Source organism: Sturnira hondurensis, unplaced genomic scaffold (genome assembly GCF_014824575.4).
Source record: "Sturnira hondurensis isolate 20B ecotype Veracruz unplaced genomic scaffold, ASM1482457v3 Scaffold0018525, whole genome shotgun sequence".
Classification (NCBI taxonomy): domain Eukaryota; kingdom Metazoa; phylum Chordata; class Mammalia; order Chiroptera; family Phyllostomidae; genus Sturnira; species Sturnira hondurensis.
This window is the reverse complement of record NW_028091156.1, coordinates 2,616,708-2,642,752: the sequence shown is the minus strand read 5'-3', so window position 1 is coordinate 2,642,752 and position 26,045 is coordinate 2,616,708. Positions and strand designations below refer to the sequence as shown.

Below are 26,045 nucleotides of genomic sequence, written 5' to 3'. Positions count from 1 at the left end.
AAGGACCCATTGTTGATGGGCTGAGTGGGGAGGTTTCCAGTGGTAGGGAGCTGAGCCTCTTCTACAATGTGCTTAATCACATCTAATTGTGCAGTTAGCTAATTACAGCGATTAGTCTTGTCTTAGTTGAAAAGGCTAGGGAATTCCTCGATGTCGTTCTCTTAGCAGAAATGGGCTGGAGTTTCCTGATTCTGGGGACCTCCTCAAATTGTGGCCTTCGGTGGTGCATCCCTGCTGCTCTGGAAATGGTCTGTCTTCCCCACGGGGAGTCTGGGGGGTGTGTGGCAAATCTTGGAGCCAGCGAGTCACGCGTGTCAGCCCTCTGAGCACAGCGAGGACACTTGCGGGCTTTGCACTGTTCCCTCTGGGCACCAACCCAGCCTTGCCTAGGCCCAAATTAATCACATTTTGAAACAAAACAGGATTATTCACCGTGGCACTGTTTGAAATAGCAAAAGCACTGAAACAGTCCTCATGACCATCAGTAGAAGACTGGTTAAGTAAATTATGGTTTGTCCACATGCCATAATACTGGGAAAAAAAATGAGGACTCTATGTGCAAATTTGGAAAGGCGCTCCAAGCTATGTCCTTACATGAAAAAACAGAACAAAGTGTATGGAATAACCATGCCTATAAAATGTGAGTGTGTGTTTGTAGTTCCCTATATATGTATAAAGAAGCTTTGAAGAGAGATGATAAAATTAGTAACAGTGGTTACGTTTGAGCGGGAGGGTGTTCGGGCACTGGGTTTGGGAAGTGGGCAGGAGAGAGATGAAGTAGGGAGAGACTTTTCACTGCAAATCTTTTTAAAATACATTTTTTAACTTTTTAAAAACCTTGTTTGAAAAATCCTGTGAATTTATCAATATTACCTAAAGAAAGATGAAAATCACTTAAAATGTTCAAAAGTGTTAAAAAATAAGATAATCTTTAGCCCTGGCTGGTGTGGCTCAGTGGTTGAGAGCTGGCCTGTGAACCAATGGGTGGCGGGTTTGATTCCGTTAGGGTACACGTGTGGGCTGCGCGAGCCAGGTCCCCAGGAGGGGGCACATGAGAGGCAACCACACAGTGATGTTTCTCTCCCTCTTTCTCCCTCTCCCCTCTATCTAAAACTAAATAAATAACATCTTTAAACAAGAAAAATAAAAGAAAATCTTGTAGGGGAAGGGGCCTCCAGTGCTTGCCGAGTCCAGAACTCCCCATGCAGTGGTTTGTGAAGGCATCATGGGAAAGCCACGCACTTAAAGCAGTGCAAGCATAGTTGTTTCATGGGCTTTGCAGATACGGTGCTTTTTAAAAAAACCTGAAGGTTTGGGGCAACCCTGTGTCAAGCAAACTGAAAACCTTGTGGGAAGGATTCACCATTGTAGATGCCATTAAGAAGTTCATGCCATGGCTGGTGTAGCTCAGTGGATTAAGCGCTGGCCTGAGAACCAAAGGGTCACTGGTTCAATACACTTTCTCATGTATCTTTACAGTTTCCCACAAACCCGCAACACTCACAAACCCTCTATATTCTTTCATACATCTTCTTCATTTACATATCTTACACTTTTCCTTGTTCACTTTCCTACAGAATGTGAAGTTTTAACCTTCCTTGGAATCCTCAGTTTCCTTTTCAGAGCAGGTACAGAGCTAAATCCAAACAGAGTTCCAGAGAGGTGTTCTCTTGTACCAGTGCGTCCACTGGTGCCTTGCAGAGACGTGCTCTTTCAGGCCCCGTCTCTTGGCAGAGACGCTCCTTTGCCTTAGGCTGAAGCACTCATCAGCCCCGAGTGACCCTTCCTGGGTCCCGAGCAGCAAAGGCCTTCTCCCCAACCAGTTACAGGTGACCTTCTCCAGGTCTTCAGGTGAACTTAACAGGTGTTCAGGTGACCTTAACTAGGTCTTCAGGTACAGAGGGTTTCTGATCAGAAACAAACTAATGGGAGAACCTTGCTCCTTTCTCACAAAACCAGAAAACAAGTAGTCGAGGTTTCCTTTCCTCCAGGCTTAAAACTTTCACAACCTTTATATGTACTTTTACTCATCCAGATTTAACCATCATTCACATTTAATCCCTGCTCCTTTCCCACACTGGGAAGGACTACACTTAAACTCAGTATCTGGCAGCCAAAAGGCCCCAGCACTACGGGTACCTTCCACCAAAAGTCCCTAGATTCACAGGGACATCTTGCAGCTCTCTGAAGCTTAGACCTTGCAGACACCCTATAAATCAGATGGTCACCCTTGGACCCCAGTTCATGACCTTCAGAACCAGAGACACCCCTATCAGAACCAGTTGCACAGAGCACCTGACTGGTGCAGTGCCCAGACAGCAGCAACACACAGGCCATAATCTGAAGAGAATCTTAGCCCACCACCTTGCCCAGTTCCAAGGTGGCGGGACTCTCACGTGACCCGTCATCCAAGATAGCAACGCCCATGAATGATCCGTCCTCCATGGTGGGGCACTCACGTGGCTCATCCTTCATTTTACCCAAAATGGCAGCGCACCCCCATGGCTTGCTGTCCAATCCCCAACACACATGCAGGCTTGGTTCACAGAGCCTAGAGTTTGCTTCCTCCCCAAACCTGAGTACAGGTTCCACCCCGGCTCACAGAAACTGTAAGTGAGCAGACAGGGGCAACCCGGAAGCAGCGTGCTCACCAAACCATTATCCACAACTCCATTATTCCAAAACGGTGTTCAGAAACCAAGTTTTCAACCAAACCATTTCATTTCTATGCTCCATTCCCTGTTTCATTTCCTTTTCATCTTTCCAGGCGTGATTGGGCACCTCATGCCCTCAGGAGGAGTGCAGAAAAATTCTCGGAGACTGGGAAAATTCCAAAGTCTCACTCTCTCACACCCGAGGGGGTTGGTCTGCCACGGGCAATGATTGGTCCACCCAGGGATGCCAAAAACTGTTCCAGAACAGACCAAAGGGGGTACGATATACTATTACCGAAAGGACCCCCCACTAGGTTCTCTTGTCTGCCGCCAGAGGAAAGATGTCTCTCAATGCCAGAGATTTGTGAAAAGGAAAGGAAAGGTTTGTTTAAAGCTATACAGACTTAAAGTAGTGACCTAATGTCTTCATTAAAATATCAAAGTCCTTTAGGATACCCACAGATGCACACAGTCCTTCCTTCTTCCTCTGCCCTAATCTGGGGTACCTTATCTCAGGAAAAGTAGAAGTTCGTGATTCGGGCTCCCAGCACCATCAGCTGTGTTGTCGTCAGGATCTCCAGTTAATAGAAAGCCATGTGGCACCTTCTCATGGCCCACCAGCAAGAGTCCTTTCACCCCTTTTCTTCCAGGCAAAGTTTCTCCTATTCCTTAAGCCATGTGGCCAAGGAGTGCACCCCAAAGCTGGTGGGCCTCACCCTGGCAAAACCGCATAGTTCTCTCCTCACATGGCTGCTGAGTCTGGGTTTAAATCCCCGCGCCAATCTTCCTCTGCAGCCCCATTTCCGACTCCTCCCACAATCAATTACACCTGCCAGTATTCCTGTGTTATTCCAGGTTTACTGGGCTGCCATCAGGAGTCTGGGAAGGTGTGGCCCCATGTCGTAGAGCCAATCCTCTCCAAGCTCTCACGCAGGCACCGTAACCAGGGGTAGCTGCCCCCCAGTTACATCTTGGGTGGAAGTCACTTCCATCTCCCGGGCTCCAAGCATGACCACAGCTATGTGACATATCTGTGAAACCAGTTAAGGGCTATAGATATGTTAGATGACCATGCCAGAGGTTAGCTGCGAAACTGTTGCTGTACAACACAGCTCTGCATGTTCCTGCTCCATGTGTCCCTTCCCTCAACTCACACCTGTGGAGGGACGGGGTGAGGACATCTGTATATCTTTCTAATATTTCCTGGACACCCTGAGTTCTGGACCCCATTCCCAATCCTATTTGGGGCCCCCCTCTGGGCTACACCCTGCATCAATGGCACGTGCCTGGGGTGCAGGCCAGCTCCCCAGTAGGGGGTGTGCCAGAGGCAACCACACACTGATGTTTCTCTTTCCTCTTCCCTTACCCCCTCTCTAAAAATAAGTAAATAAAAGTCTTTAAAAATTATCGGCCTTTTAAAAAAAGGAACATTCATGATTCATGGCAAGAGGTCAGCATACAATGTTAACAGGAGTTTAGAAGTTGATTCCAATCCATGTGAATGACTCAGACACATTCAGGACTTCGGTGCAGGGAGTAACTGCAGACGTGGGGGAAACAGCAAGAGAACTAGAACTAAAAGTGGAGGAACCCGAAGATGTGACTGAATTGCTGCAATCTCAGAGGACGGTTGGCATTTTTAGAAATAAAGTACTGTTTAATTAAGGCATGTACATTGTATTTTTAGACAAAATGCTATTGCACACAGACTTATACAATACAGTATAAGCATAGCTTTTATATGCCCTAAGGAACAAAAAATGTACGGCTCGCTTTACTTTGACATTTGCTTAATTTTCAGTCTGGAAGCCAACCACAACCTCTGGGAGGTATGCCTGTGTAATGAACTCCTGCCTCCTCCCATTTCAGCTTTTAACTTTTCTAATATTAAAATAAACGAGTTCCCCAAAAGTTAAATGCTCATTCCAAAAAACAGTCTCAGAAGCAAGGACAATCCTTTGGCTTGTACGGCTTTATGAAAAACTCACCAAATTGTTCTTGTTTTTCCTTTTTTCCGCACGCTCCAATAACAACCTTGGACAGAGCTGCAGACCGGCCTTTGGGAATCACCAGAGGGGAAATTGTTAGGCACACCTTGGCTTGGATCCGAATTCTCTGGTTAAAGAAAGGAATGATCTGGGACAAATGTTGGTGGAGGGAAGCAGTTCCTTCAAGGTGGTTCCGCGTCTCAGCGGGCTTCTCACGTTCGGGGATGCGGGCGGGGTGGGGGGGGGCGCCCTCAAGGAGCTGGCGCGGGACTGAGTGGGCCGCGCGCGGTTCCACTCTTTCCAGGTGCTGGCCTGTCTCCCGGCCGTACCCTCAGCGAGGAGACTTAGCAGGCAAGGACCAACGACTCGGGTGGTCTGAGCCCAGTCGGGAACTGCACGCTTTGCGGGCCACCACCCCCACACCCCGATTTGAAGGCACCGGCGGCATGGCTCGGGCTCACATGCTTCCGTTTTGGGGGATGGCGCCCTCACAAAGCCAACACGGTTAGCCAGGGGAGAAAGGACAAGTAGGTGGGGCCGGATGCCTAAGCGCTTTCCCCTTCAGCAAGCGCCAAGCGGTGAAACTGGGAGGGGCCCTTGGGGACACATCCAGGCCCGAACCGTGCAGGCTTCGCCCGGTCCTCAAGTCGGGCCCACCAGAGTCCCGTCCTTTCCTTCCACCGTCTCCCTTCCAGGCCCGCTGAGGCCGGGCGAGCACCGCAAGGAGGTGACGGCAAAACACTGGCCATTGCAACCTCATCCGTGGCTTCGCCTCCGAGGAAAGACCAGATCTTGGGCCCCAAGCGCGCGAACCCACTGAGCCCACGGCTCCCATCGCGCCCACGGAGCCCACCGCCCGGCCTCAAGCCAGAGCTTCCCCAACTAGGGGAAAGGGCGGACGAGGAGAGAAGGGAAGGGCCCTTCGCGCTGGAGAAGCCTCCCATTGGCTGCTCTCTCTCCGCCCTCGGTTCTGATTGGCCGGGGGCGAGAGCACGGATCGAGCACGCTCGCCTGCTCTGCACAGCGTTCGCCCAGTCACGGCTGCGTAGCCAATGGGAGCAGCCCGCGGGGCGGGGCGGCCGGGGCACCGGGCGCTAAGTCTCCGGGCGCGGGCGAGTTGGTAAACAGATCCCGAGCGCGTGTCAGTCTGGCTGTGGGGTAATCGCGGAGGCCGCGCGAAGGTGACCGAGGCCCAGCTTCCTGCCCCGGGGTAAGGCTGTCGCCCACCGGGTGCTCACGCACCTGTCTCCCTGCGGGCAGAACTGGGCTGTGACCTACCAGGGCTGTTCTTGCGTCCTCAAAAGACAGAGCGGCTCCTCCTTCGAGACTTTAACTGACCGTGGTCTCAGGATGTGGGATGGGGGGACTGCAGATGTCGCTCACCTCTGTGCCCTCCTCAACCCTCCGGGCCTGCCGCCGGGAGCGGACGAGGGCCCTGCCGAGCGCCCCGGCCGGCCGAGCCTTGGGTTCTTGAAGGTAGCGAGCAACCTCCGCGACCGGCTGTCAGACGCCGCTTCTTTTAGTCGCAAAGACAGTTTCCTGCCTCGTTTTCTTACGATAATATTTCTCTTCATTCCCAGACCTCTTTGCCCTGTTTCTGCGGCTCTGACTGCCCCCTGGCTCCCTATTTGTGCCAGAACTTGGATTCTGTTGACTTGAGCCAACTGTTGGGTTTCACAGGTCGGGGTTTTGGGCAATGTTGGGAAGAGGGGCCCTTGTGTTCCTTCCTCCTGCTTCTCGAAAACTTTGGGGTCTTGTGAGTGGTTTGGGCTTAATTGCCTAAACTCGTGCCTTGCTGTGGCCTCCCCGCCCCGCTCCCAGGCTAGTTCTTGCATGTGCCTTGGGAGTGGGGGGACAGTATTTCAGGGGCAGGACTGGATGCTTGGAGTGTCCATTTGGGTGAGAGCTGGCAGCCTCCTGAAGGGCGAGAGACCCATGTGCAGCCGGTTGGGAACTTGCCCACCCTCACTGCTCAGTCGGGCCAAGACTGAAGAAAGAGCCGGGCATGGCGGGCCTACTGTGCTGCCAAGGGATTTGAGTGCACATTGATGCCAGCCTGCCAGTTGTCACTGTGGATGGGTGGGTCATCATGGGAGGCTGGCCCTGCTCCTGAGAGGTGCTGGTGGTTCAGGGGAGCATTATCTTTAAGACTCTGGCCATGACTGTGGGCGTTTTGTTCAGCCTTCCAAATCATGCAGACGATGCAGCATTGTTATAATTCTTGCCATGGCCTCAGGCAAATCAGGAAAGGTGAACCGAGTGCTATGAGCACTTCCCTGTATGTCACTTAAGACAGAGCTTTCTCATCCTTTAAACTATGGACCTGGTGATTCTTTGTTGTGGGGAGGCTGACCTGTGCATTAGAGGACATGTAGCAGCATCCCTGCCTGTGTCTGTTAGATCCCAGTGGTCCCTAGCTCACTAGTCACAACCACCCAAAATACCTCTTACAGGACAGAAATTGTTCTGGGCTGAGAACCACTGAGGTAAAACTCTGAACCGGAGTATTCCCAGGCATTCCAGAGGCCCCCTGAGACTTACCATGAGTAACAGGGAACAGGGTAATGTTGGATCTTCCTGCCCTAAACCGTGTAGATTGGGCTTTAAAGGAGAACCCTCACCCCTCCACACCTGGGGGAGTAGAAGAGAAGAGAAAGGTAGGACCCACGAGTTTTTACTGTGCCTGATGCATGCACAGCAGTGACTGGCTGGGCCCGGAGTGCAAAAGAAGCAGAAAACTGGTGGTTTCTATCTTGGGGGATTTTGCAAGACCGTGGGGATATGCATATGAAATACCCATGTGGCAGTTGTCAACTATTGAGCGAACGAGTTTAAGCTGTCGGAATGCTGGCAGAAAGGCCAACTCAGTTATCCGCAGGTGGCTCTTCCAAGGCGATGTTTTACTCATCCTCACTTTGGGGGGAGACATCCCTTGTGTCTTGTGATATAGCAGGGCGTCAGGCCTGCGTCTGCAGGGAGGTAGCGTCTGGCCGAATTTCAAACATGCGTGTAGGTCTATTTACACACACCACGTGCCCCTGCATGAGAGAGGCTACCCCAGAGTACACTGGTGCAGCGTGGACATGTGCATACTTTGTACAGTTCTTACATAGCTGATCAAAGCATCCGTGTGAAAGACAGTGAGCCTTTGCTTTCTGTGCGAGAAAGACGCTTTAATTCTGAGTCCAGAGTTTGTCTTCAGTGTGACCCAGAACTTATGCCCCAAACTTCAAAGTCCTAAATGGATGGGGTGCACAAAAACTGAAAAACAGTGATTACTGCGCAGGGCGGGGAAAAGCATTCTGAGTGCCTCCCACGAGTTTCCCTTTCATGTTGTCCATCCTGTGGCGGACGTATCAGGATTTTCCCGTAACATTCCTGGGTTGGTTAGGGGGCCCTTTGGGTGCCTCTGTTGTCTGTAGAAAAGGATCCGGACAGGGAGGTTACTCCTGTCTTCTCAGAAAGGAGATTAGAGAAGTCCCTTATTGGGAAGCCCCAAACTTGGCAGGATAATTTTCTGTCAAGAGCCATGGACACTGTGTCATTATCTTTGTCCGTTGAAACAAGAGCTGTGTGCAGAATTAGACAGGAATATTTAGATGGAGCGTTGTCTTGATCTGACAGTGGCATCTCGAAATAGTTCCAGCATTCCTCCTAAACAGCAGCCAGGAAAGGAGAGCCGGAGGGAGTGGGGAGTGCGTGGTCCTGCTCCGTCTGTGGGAGGGGTAGGGTCTGCTGGTGGGATCTGAGGAGGGGCGTCTTCTTGCACTTTGCCAACCTGAGTGGCTGTCCATCGGTCTGTTTGCGAGCACATCGTTTATGGTGTGATTACAGGCTCCTGAGCCCTTATACCCTTAGTTTTGAGGTCAGAGCCCCACAGAATATTGACAGTTGAAAATGACCCTGAAAATCTCTTTATTTTTTATGCTTGGGTGTGATTGATTTTTAGTGTGTGCATATGGTGTTTTCCCTCCAATTGCCATTTCAGGGTATTGTGGAATCTGTTGTGGTTGACTAGCGACTGAGTTCTTGTCTCGAGAGCCATTGACTGTCTTTGTTCATGCCCTCCTGTCCCCATGAAGGCAGAGGGAGATGGGGAGCCGCCGAAACCTGGGAAATCCCTTTGTGCTCTAAGGGTTGGTGCCCCCCACACCCTGCCCCCGAGGAGAAGCCGACTCTGAGATTGTGGATCTGGTGATGTACTCCTCCTTGACCACACACCTGCCTGAACATGGCATCGGGAATGTAAAAATGAGCAGGGCTGGGGTCCCTGGCCACAGGCAGTTTTCAGAAGGGGTGTGCAGATACTACCTCACTGCCCTTCATGTGGTTGGGACAAGGGGCTTTGGGTCAGACTGCTTCTAGCTGATGGAGACTGTGAAGGCTTCTCGGAGGCGAAGGCACGGAGTTGGGCTCCTGAGGAGGAGAGGGATTTCAGCAGGAAGAGGCAGGAGTTGGGGGTGGGGGTGAGGGGATGGTGCTCCCCAGATCCCCTGTGGTGAAGGAGCAGGTTCTAGTCTTTTCCCAATTCGTCACAGACCAGTGCTTTTGAAGACCCAGGAAGAACTTCACGACAAGGGTAAATTGCTGTAAAGGTTTCTAAATGCTTATTCCTGTCCTTGAGGATGACAGTCCAGTCCAAGGACCACTCTGAGTAGCACTGTCCAGGCAGCAGGCTCTTTGAACAGAGGCGATGGGGTGGGTGAGTGCCTGGTGCAGGGGTGCATGCAGTCTGGCTGGAGGGTAAGGGGTGTGAGGGGAGCAGCGGGGGGCCGGGCTCTGGAGCAAATTGGGGTGAAGCAGCCTGTGTGATCTGTCTGCCCTTAGCGATTTAGGTCATTCTGAGCAGCATTGCTGCCAGTTGTGCTTCTGACTGTGATTTTAACTCAGTGGGGTCAGGGAACAGGCTGGCTCGGCGCAGATTCCTTCCTGGTAATGTTCAGCCTACAGTTTAGTTCAGGCCAGAAAGTGCTTCCTGAGCACCCATTACTCACTCACCAGTGCAGCTGCGGCCTGGAGGGCTCTGGGAGAGAGAGGGAGGCGGCTGCCTGCCCCGGTTAGTGCGCTGTCGTCCTGGGAGACGGCAAGGTTGTAGGGCAGGCTGACTACACAGGTTCTCAGCTGTGGGAAACCAGGTGGAGTGCCACTGCTTCTGATGGAAAAGGGCCAAGGAAGCAGCCTGCTACTCTGGGAGGCTGGGGAGCTGGAGCCTGAAGGATGAGTGAGGTTTCTGTGGGAGAGAAAGGCTCCAGAGCTGAGGCCCAAGCAGGGGCAAAGGCCTGGCCTGCCAGCTAGGCACTGCTGCGGGGAGGGCACTGCGGCCAGCACGAGTGTGCAGGGTGTTGAAGGCAGGTCAGGGTGGACAAGGAGGGAGCCCAGTGAGGTGCTTTGTGAGAAGTCAGGGCGGCCTGAGTCCCAGGTGGTGGGTGAGGAGGTGGAATGCAGGGCACAGATTCAAGAGAGTGTAAATCTGTGCAGGTAGAGTTTCTGGGCTGCGACTGGTCGGCCACCCAGCTGACATTTCTAGTTGTGGGGAGGAGCTTTTTTGGGGGTGGTGGCAGGTGGGTTGGTGTCACTACTGAAAACAGAGGCGCAGGAGGAGGAGCTGGTCTGGGGAGAAGTGGTGATGTTAGTTTTAACAGGTAGGGCTTGGGGTGGCTGTCAAACTCTTTTCCGTGCTTTTGGATTAAGATATAATTGCCTACAGCAAACTCTCCCTTTCTAGTGTGAGGTTGTGTTGTTTGGCAAATGTGTACAGTCAGGTAACCACCACCCCAGTCAAGACATAGAACATTCCGTCACCTCCCACATTCTCCTGGGCGCCATCCTGGGGGTGCCTGTAGGACTTTGAGGGGTGATGGGGTGGGCGCCTAAACTGGATTTGTTCCAGAATCGGTTCCGTGGCTGAGATGGCCCGCCTGGTCTGGGCACAGGGCTGCATGGACTTGGGGACACTGTTGGCCTCTGGAGAGGCTGACGCAGCCCAGGGGACAGTGGAGATGCATGCAGGGAGGGCGGGGGTCAGGGCCAGGCCTCGGGGCCCTGCTGTGCAGCGGGTGGGAGGAGGGGCCGGTGAAGGACGCGGCGGGGGGGGGGGGGGGGGGGGGGGGGGGGGGGGGGCGGGGGGGGGGGCGGGGGGGGGGGGGGCGGGCGGGGGGGGGGGGGGGGGGGGGGGGGGGGGGGGGGGGGGGGGGAAGGGGGGGGGGGGGGGGGGAGGGGGGAGAATAAATCATGAGAACCAAGCAGAGGTTTTCGGGGGATATGTGGGGCCCGCAGGAAGTGCTGAGGGAGGCAGTGTTGCAGTGGTCTCAGGTGGCTGTTGTGAGTGTCACAGGGACGAGGGCTACAGGTGGGGCCAGGCAGCAAGTGCTGGGGGAGAAGGAAAGGGGAGACGTACCCTCTGTCCTCAGAGGTGTTGGCTAGGATGAGGCTGGAGGCGGGAAAGGCAGGGGCCAACGGGAGTTTTCTTGTACAGGGTCCTGCAGGAGTAAGGCCTGCTTGAGTGTGGTTGGTGGGGTAATAATATGGGTGTAAAATTGGTAGTTTTAACCTGAACATTTCACCTAAAATGTCCTATGGTGTGCTTGAGTGTGGTATTGTTATGTTCCAGAATTACACTTACGATTTTGTAAGAAAAGATTTTGTAATAAAAGAGGGGCATTATTTGTGCCGGACCATGTATTTGGTGTGGGAAAACTAAGAGGAGGTTTGTGGGCTTGTAGGGGACGATGTGGAAGGAGAAATTGAGAAAAAGGAAAAGATAGGTGAGGGGCAAGGCCCTCATGGAGGAGGAGGCTGTGGTCAGGGTGGGGGGGGTTAGGACGGGGGAGGGGAGGCTGGGGGTGGTGTGTGATGCGGGGCCAGGGTCTGAGGGTGCTCCTATCTGATTGCCTCTGTTTTGGAGGGAAACCACGAGGTCAGCTCCAGAGCGTGCAGCCCTCTGCTCGATGCGAGTGGGGCAGGCGGGCTGGGCGCGGTGCTCGAAGAGAAAGGCAGGTGTCCTGCCTTCGGTGTCCTCAAGGCCCTGCTCTGCCGGCCTCCGAGGAGGCGACTGTTCCCAGTAGGTGAGCGAGTGGGAGTGTGAGTGTGGAAGAGAAGGAGGGAGGTTATCTCCTGTTTGGACGAGAAGGGGCCAGCCCCTTCCTCGGTCACGACCTCTGCTCCCTCCCTCGGGATCTCCCCAGGGGTGTGCTCCCTAAGAGAGTCGCTGTCTGGCTTCCACTTCTCTGCCTTGGAGAAGCAGGCTCTGCCCTCCCCACCTGCTGTTTTATAGACTGTCTAGAAGGGTCAGTACTTGGATTCTTCTGAGCATTATTCTTTCTAGACCCCCATCAAACCCCAGTTTTCAGAGCAGCCCTGGGCTGTGCTCTCCCTGTCAACTTTCTGCGCTCAAGGGATAAATGGCGGTGTGCTAATTCCTGGGAATGGGCAGTCATCTAGGTCAGTCACCTCATTGCACACCCGAGGAGTTGAGGACATGCGGGCCAGAGAGGAGAGCTGGTGTGCCCGGGGACACACGTGGCTGCTGTCCAGTGTGGGCCCGGAACCCAGGCCTTGTCGTTCATCCCATCAGCCCTCATCACATGACTCTAGAGGGTCTGGTGGCAACATTCCTGCCATCTGCTAGGATGTATGAGAGGTCCTGGGGACTGTTTATAGACACACACGCACACACGCACACACGCACACATGCACAGCTTTTAAGTTAAAGTCCAGAGCCTGGGTCAGGCCTGGCGTTTTCTCTTTGGCACCGATCCTGGCTCGGAGGAAGGTGAAAGTGAGAACAGACTGCCCTGTGACCACAGGTGGTTACTGTTTGGCAGGTGCTGGAGCAATATGTATCTTTCTAAGATTCAAAAACAAAAGTGTGTGGCTCTTGCTCGCGAACACGTTTACAGCCAGCATTGGGGAAGCAAAGGGCTGGGCACCGTTTTCCCAGGGGCCAGGCCTGCTGTGTCTCCTGCTCAAGCCTGCGTGGAGCACACTGTTGGTGGGCCAGGCCTGCCGCCTTTGCCCCCTTCCCTCTCGGTCCTCTCATGAGCAGGGGGAGAGGCGCCGCGGAAGCCGTAGAAGTGCCTCATCCTGTGTGGCGCCCCCACGCCTGGTGCCTGAGTGTGCGAGCAGGCTCGTAACTGCCCTGGCCCTGTTCCTGTGAAAGTCACCCTCCCTCTACTTGTCTCTCTTCTGCTCCCACCTGTTAGAATGGGGTGCTGCAGCTGCTGTCTGTGACTGAGCCTGGAGGGGCAGGGCCCACGGAGGGCAGGACATCCCGCAGGGGTCGTAGACAGGAACCACAGCTCCCTGGTGCTCCTCACCCCTGGTTGTGTCTCTGGTTCTGGGTTCTAGATGAGAGAGCTCGGTAAGCTGGGGGGCACCCTGTACACACATGGGTGTTAAACACCCGGAGTGGGTGAGGCACAGCGCCAGACCCCATGGGGAATACAGAACGGGGTAGGAGAGGTCCCCTTTCTCTGGGAGCTCCGGGAGCCAAGGAGCTTTCCAGAAAAGGGAGTTAGGACAGGTGGCCTTTGAGAGCCCAGCCAGCTCCAGGCCTTTTATGACTCATAATTTTTTGCAACCAGGCGCACACCCTTTTCAGGGCATAGACCTTGCTGTGTGTCAAGGAGAGTGGGTGTTGATTTTACAAATGTTTTATTGACCTGGGGGCATGTTCCTTATCTCTTAGCTTCCTAGGCGGTAAGAGGAAAGAACTTGAGCCTGGCATCAGACAGGCAGGCATAGGTCAGCACCTGAAAGCTTTGGGACTTAGAGATTTCTTCACCTGGCTGAGTTTTATCTCATCAGAAAATGGGGACAATAGAACTTCTGGCCACGATGGAGGTGTAGGTAGACACACGGTGCCTGCTCACGCAACCAAAAGAAGGATATCAACAAATTTAAAATCAGAAAGCAACCAGAACTGCCAGAAAAACAAACTGTATGGAGGTCCAACAACCAAGGAGTTAAAGAAGAAATACTGATCCAGACCGGTAGGAGAGGCAGAGACAGGCAGTTGGGTGGAGCGGACTCTCAGCAAGGCGGCAGCTGGCAGACAGGGCGGTCCCACATTCACGTGCTGATAAACTGGGAGGAACTGGGAAGCAAGACAGACCATGCAACCCAGGGCCCCAGGGAGGAGAAATAAAGCCTCAAAACTCTGACTGAAAACACCTGTGGGGGTTGCGGCGGCAGCAGGAGAAACTCCCAGCCTCACAGGAGAGTCCATTGGAGAGACCCACAGGGTCCAGAAAGTACTCGAACTCACCCACCCAGGAACCAGCACCAGAAGGGCCCACTGTGCGTGTGGGCAGTGGGGCAAGTGACTGAAAGCTGGCAGAGAGTGGAGCAAGTGCCATTGTTCCCTCTAGGACCCCTCCCTCACATACAGCGTCACAACACAGCCACGTGGTTTGCCTGGGCCTGTGAACACCTAAGGCTCCACCCCTCACTACGGAACAGGCACACAGAGACCCCCCCAAAAAAAGGCCCAGATGAAAAAACAGATCAAATCTCTGGAAAAAATACAACTAAGCAGTGAAGAGATAGCCAACCTATCAGATACATAGTTCAAAATATTGGTAATCGGGATGCTCACAGAATTGGTTGAATATGATCACAAATTAGAGAAAAAAATGAAGGCTATGAAAAGTAAAATAAAGGAAAATGTATAGGGCACCAACAATGACAGGAAGGAAACCAGGACTCAAATCAATGGTTTTGATTAGAAGGAAGGAAGAAACATTCAATCAGAACAGAATGAAGAAAGAAGAACCCAAGAAAATGAGGAGAGGCTTAGGAACCTCTGGGACAACTTTGAATATTCTAACATCCGAATCATAGGAGTGCCAGAGGAGAAGAGGAAGAGCAAGAAATTGAAAGCTTATTTGAACAAATAGTGAAGGAGAACTTCCCCAATATGGCAAAGGAAATAGACGCCCAGGAAGCTCAGAGAGTCCCAAAGAAGTTGGACCCAAGGAAGCACACACCAAGACACATCATAATTACATTACCTTAGATTCAAGATAAGGTGAGAATCTTAAAAGCAGCAAGAGAAAAGGAGACAGGTGCCTACAAAGGAGTTCCTATTAGACTATCAGCTGATTTCTCAAAAGAAACCTTACAGGCCTGAAGGAGCTGGAAAGAAATATTTGAAATCATAAAAGGCAAGGACCTACATCCAAGATGACTCTATCTAGCAAAGCTTTCATTTAGAATGGAAGGGCAGATAAAGTGCTTTCCATATAAAGACAAGTTAAGGGAGTTCATTATCACCCAGCCCTTATTATATGAAATGTTAAAGGGACTTACCTAAGAAAAAGAAGATAAAAATATGAATAGTAAAATGACAACAAACTCACAGTTATTAACAACTGAACCTAAAAAATAAACACAAAAACAAACTAAGCAAACAACTAGAACAGGAACAGAATCACAGAAATGGAGATCACATGGAGGGTTATCAGTGAGTGAGTGGGAGGGAGAGAGGGGGAAAAGGTACAGAGAATAAGTAGCATAAATGGTAGGTAGAAAATAGATGGGGGGAGGTTATGAATAGTATGGGAAATGTAGAAGCCAAAGAACTTACATGTATGACCCATGGACATGAACTAAAGGGGGGAGAATGTGGGTGGGAGGGGGTGTGCAGGGTGGAGGGGAATAAAGGGGGGGAAATGGGACAACTGTAATAGCATGGTCAATAAAGTATATTTAAAAATCACACATAAAGAAGGGAGATAATAATACCTCACAGGGTTGTCGCAGGATTAGGAGTTACATGAAGTGACAGGCACACAGCGGGAACAATAACATAGCCGCTCTTGTTACTGGCACAGTTTCATTCGATCTGAAATGAGCATGCTTTGGGAAATTAAGAGTGTGAAAACTCAGAAGATGGCGTTTTCAGGGTGGGGACACCTGCCTGGACCCTGTGGTACAGCCTGTGCCCAGTGCCTGGCATGTAGCAAATGCCCAGTAATGGTTTGAAAGTCGAACTCAGCTTGGAAAAGAGGCTCGTAGAAGAACGGGGCCTGTTCGCACTGACCAGAGCCAGCAGGGCTCTGTCATCAGGCACAAGAATAGAACGTTTCGCGCTGACCGTGGGTACTGCAGCCCCTAGCACAGCACCTGNCTGTAATAGCATGGTCAATAAAGTATATTTAAAAATCGCACATAAAGAAGGGAGATAATAATACCTCACAGGGTTGTCGCAGGATTAGGAGTTACATGAAGTGACAGGCACACAGCGGGAACAGTAACATAGCCGCTCTTGTTACTGGCACAGTTTCATTCGATCTGAAGTGAGCATGCTTTGGGAAATGAAGAGTGTGAAAACTCAGAAGATGGCGTTTTCAGGGTGGGGACACCTGCCTGGACACTGTGGTACAGCCTGTGCCCAGTGCCTGGCATGTAGCAAATGCCCAGTAATGGTTTGAAAGTCGAACTCAGCTTGGAAAAGAGGCTCGTAGAAGAACGGGGCCTGTTCGCACTGACCAGAGCCAGCAGGGCTCTGTCATCAGGCACAAGAATAGAACGTTTCGCGCTGACCGTGGGTACTGCAGCCCCTAGCACAGCACCTGGCGCTTGATTGGCACTCAGTGCTGTCTGAGCAGCAGTGGTGGGGGCCAAACTAAGTTATTTTCGAAAGGGGACCTGGAAGTGCTTCCAGAACACCAACCTTCCCAACCCAGTGGTTTGCCTTAAAAAAAAATAGCCCCTGTATCACTTTCCAGTTGCTGCTATAACAAATCACCGTGAGCCTAGTGGCTTAGAACACACGTTTATTACTTTACAATTCTGGGGGTCAGAAGTCTGAAGTGGGTCTCCCTAGGCTACAATCAAGGTGTCAGCTGGGCCAGTTCTTTCTGCAGGCTCCCGGGCAGGGCCCTTCCCCTCGCATTGTCCATCCTCTGGAAGCGGCCTGAATCTCTTGGCTGTGGCTCCTTCCTCACTATTGGGTCCCTCCAACCTCAGCTTCTCTCCTGTCTTCTGATTCTGACCTTCCCGCCTCCTCTCATAAGTACCTACAAATAATCCCCGCAGTCTCAAGATCTTTAACTTACTCCTATCTGCAAAGTCCCTTTTACAACCAAGGTAAGGTATCACAGGTTCCAGGGATTAGGGTGTGAACATCTCTGGGTGGTTATTATTCAGCCTACCACTGCCAGCTTTGGCCAAATTTAAACACAACTCTTTACATTTCTCATTTCACTTTAACAGAAATCCCTCAGCTCCAGGGTTCCCCACCAAGGGGGGGGTGGGTCCTCATTCACCTTCCTTTTTGACAGCACAGGTCACACGTGTCGTTCATGCGATCAGGGTCAGTCTGTGGGTGGAAGGTGAGGAAAGAGTCAGGTGTCTGAGACTCGAACCTCCCGCTAGGAGCTAATAGTTTGGTTGAAGATGCGCGAGGCGCGCGTGCCAAAGAGGAGCAGGGGGTGGGAGCTGGCCAGCACTGGGAGATTTGGATCAGCTGATGGGGAGACTGACATTCCTAAGAACTGAGAGTCAAGTCAGGGCCTGATTAGAAATAACGTCCTCGAATGTGCACGGGATGTTCACACATTGCCAAGTACTTCCACTGCTTACTTAGAGGGGATGTAATACGAATTTACGCTGTAATCTCCAGGTGAGGAAGCGGGTGACAGGGTGGTTCAGGAGCAGGTCTGGAGCAGGCTGGCGGCTGGTCGAGGCAGAGCTGACTCCCAGGCCCCGGGCCAGCCTCACGCAGGCGGGGCTGCCCTCTCTGCACGGCTGCTGGGTGGAATCTGGGTGTGCGGGGGCAGGCCTGCTTGCCGGGGCGTGGGGTGGGGTGGAACAGCACCCACAGGTGTCAGCAGAGGCTGGACAGGAGGCCCGGGCCCGACCACAGCACCTCCAACCTCAGGCCCAGGGTTTGGGTGTTTTTCTGCAGGCAGCTGGGGGCCATTTTAGCAAGGGCTTAGCGTGATGAAATGGATGTGGGGACGACTAATCTGGGGGCACAGTGTGCTGTGCCCTGGAGACAGAGAGCTCGTGGCGGTCGAGGGCAACCTCCCGCCCCACTGAAGAAAGCCTCCGTGCTATTTTCTCCTCTGTGTGGCATCAGCCATGGGAAGGAACATCAGTGGTATTTATGTTCTGCTCGTTGCTTGTTTCTAAGTGTCTCAGGCAGGCCGCCAGCACGCTGGACGGCCTCTCCCCAGTGATGCCTCACTCCACAGCACAGACGAGCCACACTGGTGCCCTGCCTGGGTGTCGGGTGTGACGCCCTGCCTGGCCTGAGTGCTGGGATATGAACGAGCCAGGGGACTGTGCACACAGATCCCATTCGTGCTGCCTGGTCTCCCCGAGTCTGAACCTCATTCAGTGTCTTTGTGGTCGTCATAATAATAATCTTATCATCTTACGGTTTTGAGCACCTACTATGTGCCAGGCACTTGTAGTGCTGTTACATGGAATATAAAATCCACTACTTTTGAAAACAGATGAAGACACTGACGCAGAAAGATAAGATTGAATCGCCTGACTTAGGTCAGCAGCAGAGTCAGGATTTGAATGCAGGGGACTAACCCCAGAGCATCTTGACTGTTTCAGTAAACTTACAATAAATGATAGCTGCTACGGTTATTACCAACCCCATGCTGGTCTACTTCTCACAAACTAAAAGCATTTGGGGAACCGGTTAAATTCACTGTGGGGAGAGCGTCAGAGAGCCTGCTGCCCAACAGGCTCTTGTGTCTGTTAGCACAGAACGGCGTCGTTTTTAAACAGTTCCAAGGAAAAATCCAGTAGTGCAGAAGCAGCTTTTACGGGAACATGAAGTTGTTAACCTATAAGACATCTTGAGTCCCAGGGAACATGAAGTTGTTAACCTATTAAGACATCTTGAGTCCCAGAAACTAACTTCTTCCCTTATAAGGCAGGACTCCACTGGGTCATCCACAGGCTTTATTTCAGACCCATGCGGGGTCCGTATGTGGACCAGGGCAGACAGGCGAGCCGTGTGGCCCACCCGGAGGCCTCTGCACCCCGCAGCAGGGGCCCTGTGTGGGACGTAATGGTAGAGGCAGCAAGGTAGGGCCCTGTCCGCCTGTGCCTCTGCGCCAAACCTGAGTTGTGGGGACTGCACACTCCTGGTGCCGCTGTGGCCGGGGACTCTTGTTAGTGACACAGTGGAAGTGCAGGAATGAAGGACCGGTGAGGTGGTGGGTGGGCGTATGGACCCATGACAGTGGCATTTGTCCGTTTAGAGTGAGGCAAGGGAATGGCCCTGAGCTTCCTGAAACAGCAGGAGGAAGTGGAGATGTAAAGGAAGTCGGCGCCCCCTGTGGCCCCCAGATCTGACCCCTTCCTGGGCAGCATTTAGGGGCCACCCTGAGCTGGGCGATGGAGTAAATGGTGGACACCACAGGGCCCTCTCCTTGTCGGGCTCCGGTATGGGAGTCTCGGGGGGTAGGTAGCTCTGTGTCTGGTGAGGTGGGCCCGTCTGGGGATGAGGGCAGAGCTGTCACGGGGTCCCCGCCTTGCTGGGCTGTCCCAATACAACCCTGGTGGCCTTCCAGACTTCCTGGGGCAGCTCTGGTTGCATTTCTCTCTGTTGTCCTAGAATAGGGTCAACAGACTTTCTTCTGTAAAAGGCCAGATAGTGAGTATTTTAGGCTGTGTGGATTTTCTAGGTCTTTTTTGCAGATATTCAACTCATCTGTTACAGTAAAAAAAAAAATAACTAACCCCAAACAACCATAGACAATACATATGTAAATAAATGCAATATAGACAATACATAAATGAATGAGCAGGTTTGTGTTCCAGCAGATACTGGTTTGCAAACACAGGCAGCAGGGCTGGACCCGATGGGTGGTCCTGGGTCGCTGACTCTGACCTGGAAGGGCACCAGTCACAGTACGTGTCTTAACTTTCGGTGCAGAAGAATGTGGTCGCTGACTTACTACATTATTCTTAACGAATAATGAGCCCGCATTTTTAAAGGTTTGGGCCCGCATTTTTCTTGGCTGGGGGTAGATTACCCATTAATTACTTGTCCTTGTCCTTGTCGCATTTTTAAAGGTTTGGGCCCGCATTTTTCTTGGCTGGGGGTAGATTACCCATTAATTACTTGTCCTTTGACACAGGGGCCAGCACTGGACCTGGACCTGCCACCGCCTGTGCCGGGTGGTTTTCCCACTGCTTTCTGAGACGAGGAGTTGAGCTCTTTCCCCCAGAGCAAGGGGCCGTGTTCCATTGCCTGGTAGCCTGCTGGGGACAGTCGTCTTCTACTGGTGTGCGGTGGCCAGGCGAGGGTGCGGAGAGGCATCATTTATAGCATTCTGATTCGCTCTCTAACCCTCTGCCCATTCCTCCTGGCGCAGATACTTAGGGTGTAGAATAGTTTCTTAAAATTACACACACGTGTGTCTGCTTGTGTTTTTTTTTATTTTAACACGAATAGTCAAGATTATTTTAGGTATTTTCTATTAGTAAGTAGTGCATATTCTTTGTAGAAAATTTTAGAAAACAGAAATAAAGAAAGTGAAGAAAGTAAAAAGGTTGTCCCATGACCACCACCCAGAGAAAGCCGCTGACAGTCTGGCACACTCTATCCACCACCCTCTTCTTCCTCCCCGCTCCCTCCCCGCCTACTCCAAAAGGAAGGATGACACTGTTTTGTAATCTGCTTTTTTCCCACATGGGAATATATAATGCACCTTCCTATTTGTCAGTAAACATTTTCACGGTGTCATTTTAAATGGCCACATAGTATTTGACCCCATGGGTGTGCCATTATTTACATCATCTTAGACAGTGTTGTGATTTACGTTCTCGTCACTAATTATCAAACATCCTTTTTAGAAGGAAATACAGTTTAACGGATTTTGTCAGGGTTCTTGGATAACTATCAGGCAGGGTGGCCTGGGGAGCAGAAGGGGAAGGAGGACTTCCTGTAGGCAGGCTGGTTTGGGGCATTCCGGCGGCGGGGACTCGTGGCTGTGGGGGATGGGTGACTCTGGTGGGCCGGCTCCCGTTGTGCAGGCTTGACTCACTAGGCCTGGGCTGGGAATGATGGATGGGAACCCTGGGTGGTGTTTTTCTGTCTCTTTCCCTGGGTTCTTTTTTGTGTCCCCAGTTGCCTTTGAAAATTGATAGTGTATTTGGATATTTCTGAACTTGCTGACAGAGCCCTGGAGGCCAGACCTCACTAGATAAGAGCCGGGGAGTTGCCTGGGATGTTTGAGTGATTTTCAGAGGCCAAGGTGAAGAGCACGTCTATAGAGGTTTATGGATCGGTCCAGATGTCTACATCTTTTCCTTAACACATACGTTCTTGAGTCCCTGAAGGAAACTGTCAGCTGGTGTTTCTTTTTTTCTAAGGGTAAAGAAAAATTTCAAGCATGCAAAGGAACTTCTCAGGGCCTGTGCAGGCTAAAAATGCAGAATGTTCATGCCCCCCAAAAGATTGTTCTTGACTTGGGGGTGGGCAGAAGGCCTCCTGAAGATCGTCAAACAGCCCTTTCTGAAGGATGCTGGCAGTGACTGTCTTCCCGGCCCCTTGGTGGCTGGCCGTGTGGGTCATTGTCTTCAAGCTCGTTCATTTTTCATGTCTGTTTTCAGTTTCTTGACGGGAAATGGGAAAGGAAGGGGCAGGCGGAAGGTTTCTACTTCAGGGCAAAGCCAGACCTCTGGGGAGGGATAGCAGGCGGAAACTGTCAGTAAAGGGCTTCTGGTTAGGTGTCCTGCCTGGCCTCGGGTGTGGGTCCCCGTGCTCTCTTCCCCCCTTCCTGCATAACAGCGTTCTCAGGGTCCGTTCCCAGGGCCATCAGCGGCAGCGGCCCCCCGGGAACTGGTTAGCGATGCAGGTTTTCAGGCCCCATACCAGACCTACAGGATCAGAAATGGGGGGCGGGGCCCAGAACCTGCGCTCTAACAAGTCCTCCGGGTGATTCTCATGCCCACTGAAGCGTGAGAACCCTGCCTCTGACCTGGCCCCTACGAGGCCTTTGATTTTCCGTGCAGATGAAAAGCTGCAGGCAGGTAGAGCCAGTCCTAGAAATGGCAGGCTTTCTGCCACCTCGGAGAGGCCAGCTGAGTTCCTTTCATTTAAGAGTGTGTTGCCTGCCTGCTCTGTGTCGAGCACAGTCCTAGGTGCTGAGATACAGAGCGTGGAAGGCTGGTGTGGTCCTTGCCCCTTGGTCTGGGAGAAAGACAGTAACGCAGCAGGTTTGGAGCACAGTCACTGCTAGGATGGGGTAAGATAGGGTGCCTTAGGGGGACACGGATAGGGTTCGGGGTGGGGTGTGTTGGGGAGGGCTTCCCCGAAGAGGCGATGTCGGAGTTGAGACTCAGTGGAGAGGAAAGCCCGTGTGTTCCGGGGCAGAGGCCTGCAGCCGAGTCGGGGTGGCCCAGCTGGAGCACACTTAGTGGATCGGACAGGATGAGGCTGGGGAGGCAGGGGTGGGCTAGGGCAGGGAGGTTCTTTCAGCCTCTGAGGAATCTCAGGTCCAGAAACCTGGAGGTGGTTTGGTAGGATTTTCCCTTTGAAGCGACTGCTGTAGCAGCGGCGTGGACACCTGTAGCACAGGACAGGAGTGGGCGGGGCGGGGCAGAGAGACTACTTAGGGGCAGCTGCTGTGCCCAGGTGAGGGCATTGCAGGTGGACTGGGGGAGCCCGGGGAGGGTGGGGGGGGGGACTGGCGAGGTCCGTTTTGGACAGGCTGACTCGATGCCCGTGTGACATCGCGGTGACATGCGTGCCACATGCCACGGGGCAAAGCCTGCTCGGGAGAAAGCTGCTCCGTGGGCTTCACACACCCCTCACGTTAAAGGCCTTTCTGTGCAGCCTGCTTACAGGCTCCACAGCAGCCATCGCCCCAAGGCCGGGGGGCAGCTCGGGGTGGGAAGAGGCCAGAGGAGGGCAGCTGGCTTCAGAGGGACAGATGCCACAGCTTTGCTGAGATGGCAGCTGGTCTGCCACGTGCCACTTCATGGCCACAGAGGGGACTGAACAATGGATGAGTAAATGCACACGCTGTTTCTGGCTTGCTGTCCCCTGTGAGGAGAGACAAATGACAGATAGTGAGTCCTGGCTGTGAAGGGGGGTTGGGGTGTGTATGGGAACCCGCCCCGAAAAATAGGTTCCCCCGTGCGAGTCCTACGTGGAAAAGCATGCGATGCCTTCCTTTGGTTTGTGCCGTTCAGAATCGCCTCTTGTATCTGTTTTGTAAGAAGAACCCAACTCGTTTTCTTGCTGCCGCACATTTATTGTGTCTGGCCGAGTGGGCAGCACCTTGTGAGTCTTTTCTCCACCGTGAGTGAGACAGTATCTGGGGGAGGTCAGAGAGTGCAGGGTCAACAGGAAAACCTCTCAGAGCTTGAGGACTCCCCTGTCCGGGGACGCGCTGGTGCATCTCTCCCCGGTTCTGTCCCTGGGGACTGGCGAGCTGCATGTGTTCTGCTCTGTTCTCTCTCAAGACAACATGTTTATTTACTTCCTTTACAGCACTTAGCATGTCAGGACAAGAGACAGCCTGGCAAGCCAGTGAAGGTGCCCTCTTACTGAAAGGGGTGAAGAGGCACATTACACGCTTAGGGTCAGCAGGGGTGGTGAAGCTGGGACCCCGTGTCCAGGCTCTTCAGACAGGCTTTTCCAGTGGTCAGCCACCTCCTGATCCTGGCATGAGAGTCTCAGTTGGCCTCTGGCTGCCTCGCCATGCCCGTGGTAGATGCCCATGCATGCACCACAGCTGGGAGCACCCCGGGGCCAAGGGCAGGCTCGTCCTGGACCTGCGCAGGCTGGCCCAGAGTCCCGGGAGGTGCTGGCACCTTGTGGGCACCCCCAAATGTGATCACTTGCCCTCCACTGCCGCCATTCGTGCTGACCCTGCACCTCGGGGTTTCCCTCCTCCCCGAGAGCAGGTGGGCACCAAGGCCTCTGGGACACACCTGCCAGGTAGGTGGAGCCTGAACCCTCCCTGCCTGCGTGACTCCCAGGCCAGGCCCTGAAAGCCCGTTCAAGGGCCAGCGGGAGGAAGCGGGGTGAAGTGAGGACTCTGATGCTTATGGATGGAATCCTGGTGAGGATAAGGTTTTTAATTTGTGTGCTAGCCATGTTTGGGGAGCTTCCGGTGTCGTTGGAGATCACGACGAAAAGGCCTCCTGCTGCAGCCGGGAGCCTGCTCCTTGTGGGTTCCCAGGTGGGGTCTGCACCCCAGTTCCAGTAGCTGGATCCTGAGTCATGCTGGGGTTTGGGCCTGAGAAGTAGGATTTAGGGGACCCTGTCTCTGAGAACTAGGAGGTGAGAAAAGTTCTGAAAAGATGCTTCCTTTTGGCAGATTTCCCCTTCTCTGCCCCTGCTGTCTCGCGGGCAGACGCGCCTTCGCAAAACCAAACCAAACCAACGAAACCTGTTACTGATCAGAGTGTGAAGGAGGCACTTTGTCCTGAGCAGAGCAGCGGGTGGGAGGTTCGGGTATGGCCCCAGCTCACTAGGCACATACTCTTGTCAAAGGAGTGTGGTGCAGGCTGTGGTTCTGAAATATGCGTGTGAATCCGTGTGCTCACGGGTGACAGGCTGTTTATGAGCAGCATCTGTTGGTTTGACGGAGGCAGGGTCTGCTCAGCAGGAGCAGGGCTGACTCCTTCAGGGGTTCCTGGGCTGACTAGGGTGTCCCCTGTGAAGGACAGGTGGGAGGGAGCCTGTCTGCCACCTTCGGAGCTCGCGGGGGTTCTGGCTGCGGTCCTAGTCAGCGCTGTTACCTGACTTTCCAGTATGTTCTTCTGTCAGTCAGTGCGATGAGAAGAGGGAATCCTCGAGGGGGACAGCCCTCTGCCTCTCGTTGGCCCTGCATCCAGGCGCACTCGGCCCTTCTCAGCCTCCGTGTGTTTGCCCACGCAGGTCCCGGCCTGCAGTGCCCTCCGTGCCCCTCTCCTCGCTGGTTTCCATCTCATCTCCGAGACTCTTAGCAGACTGCAGTGCTTCCCTGCGCCGTCCAGAGTGAGTTTTCGGTGGGGTACCCGCTGCTCCTTTCCTCTTTGTGGCTTTTCTTCAGCCCCGGTTTGTTAGCAGGACCGTGCCGTGCCCCTCCCAGCACACAGCCCCCTAGCAGCTGTTAAGAAATACTTGGGTGATTGGCAGCACACTCCCTACCTTGTATACAAGGCACCGCTGTGTACAGTGGCTTTCCAGCCTCTTTGACACTGACCTACATTAAGAAACACATTTTTTTAGACTGTGACCTGGTAGAGGAAAAAGAGACTGAGAAGCTCACGTGTGCTCACGCACAGGGAAACACGTTTCATAAGGCACTCGGCCCATGGAGCCTTGGAGGCTTCCTTTTCTGTTCACGTCATGCTGTTTTTAATGTTGGACTGCAGTTTGAAAACACTGGTGAACGGCTGAGCTTGGTGGGAGGGGCTCTGTCTGGGGGTCTAGTGGTGTCTGGGCAGGGTGAGGGCTGCCGGGCAGGGACGGGCAGCCCCGGATGGGCAGCCCCTGACGGGCTGGGGATAGGGCCCTGGGCCTCCAGGGAACCGTTTTGGGAACAGGTATGCTGGCTCCAGCCTGCGGTGTGGCCCAGGGGGAAAATGCTGGACTCAGGCAGCAGTTCTGATCCAAGTCCTGGTTCTGCCGCTTGGTGGCAGGGAGACTGTGGGCAGGTCACTTTACCTCTCTGTGCCATCGGGGGTGTCATCGGGTGGCTGTGAGACAGGTGAGAATATGCCGGTGTGCAGCCCTGGCCCCTTGAATCATTGCATTCAGTCTGAACACCCAGACTGACCTTGAGCCCTGGGCCCTTACTTTTCTCTTTTCTCTGTCAGCCTGGATCAGAAGGGTGGTAGGTCAGTGGAAACCAGCCACCTTCTGCCCAGAGTTTGGGGTGGAGTTGACTGATGTGCGTGTGACCCCGTGTGAGGTGTGGCACCCCCGCCCTGACTCAGCCTGCTCTCTTCCAGCCCTGAGGGATGGCTGCCATGTTGGGGGATGCCATCATGTTGGTCAAAGGCCTTGCCAAGCTGACCCAGGCGGCCGTGGAAACCCACCTGCAGCACCTGGGCCTCGGCGGGGAGCTCCTCCTGGCGGCCAGGGCCCTCCAGTCCACAGCTGCGGAGCAGATCGGCATGGTCTTGGGAATGGCGCAGGTAAGCGGGCTGGCCCAGGAGGGGTGCCTGTGGGAGGGGGCACACGTGGAGTTCTAGGTGAGACCAGGACCTATGTAGGCAGGGTGGCTGGTCTCCTTGCGGCCAGAGAGCCCGCTGGTTAGTATACCCCACCGTCCTTCCCGGCAGGGCAGGGACCCTCTGTGAGGCTGCTGGGGACTCAGGTTTCAGCCACAGGAGCTGCAGGGAGCTGACGAGAAGCCCCAGGAGTCCCACAGCCCCGCACACTCGGTGGAGGAGCAGTTCACGGGCGCCCGGCTCAGGGGAGGGACCG

General features: G+C 53.3%; 1 protein-coding gene across 2 annotated transcripts in view; it reads left to right on the top strand.

The window, feature by feature from the left end:
• The first annotated feature begins 5,733 nt into the window (after positions 1-5,733).
• COQ8A (coenzyme Q8A) overlaps positions 5,734-26,045 on the top strand; it is a 37,019-nt gene continuing 16,707 nt past the window's right edge. Inside the window, exons 1-2 of one of the 2 annotated variants that reach the window (XM_037069515.1) lie at positions 5,734-5,852; positions 25,568-25,753. In XM_037069515.1, the coding sequence (XP_036925410.1) occupies positions 25,577-25,753 (177 nt within the window). In that variant the 5' untranslated portion in view covers positions 5,734-5,852; positions 25,568-25,576. Of the gene's footprint in view, positions 5,853-22,232; positions 22,254-25,567; positions 25,754-26,045 lie in introns of those variants that run through there. The other variant, XM_037069516.1, reaches the window with a different exon arrangement.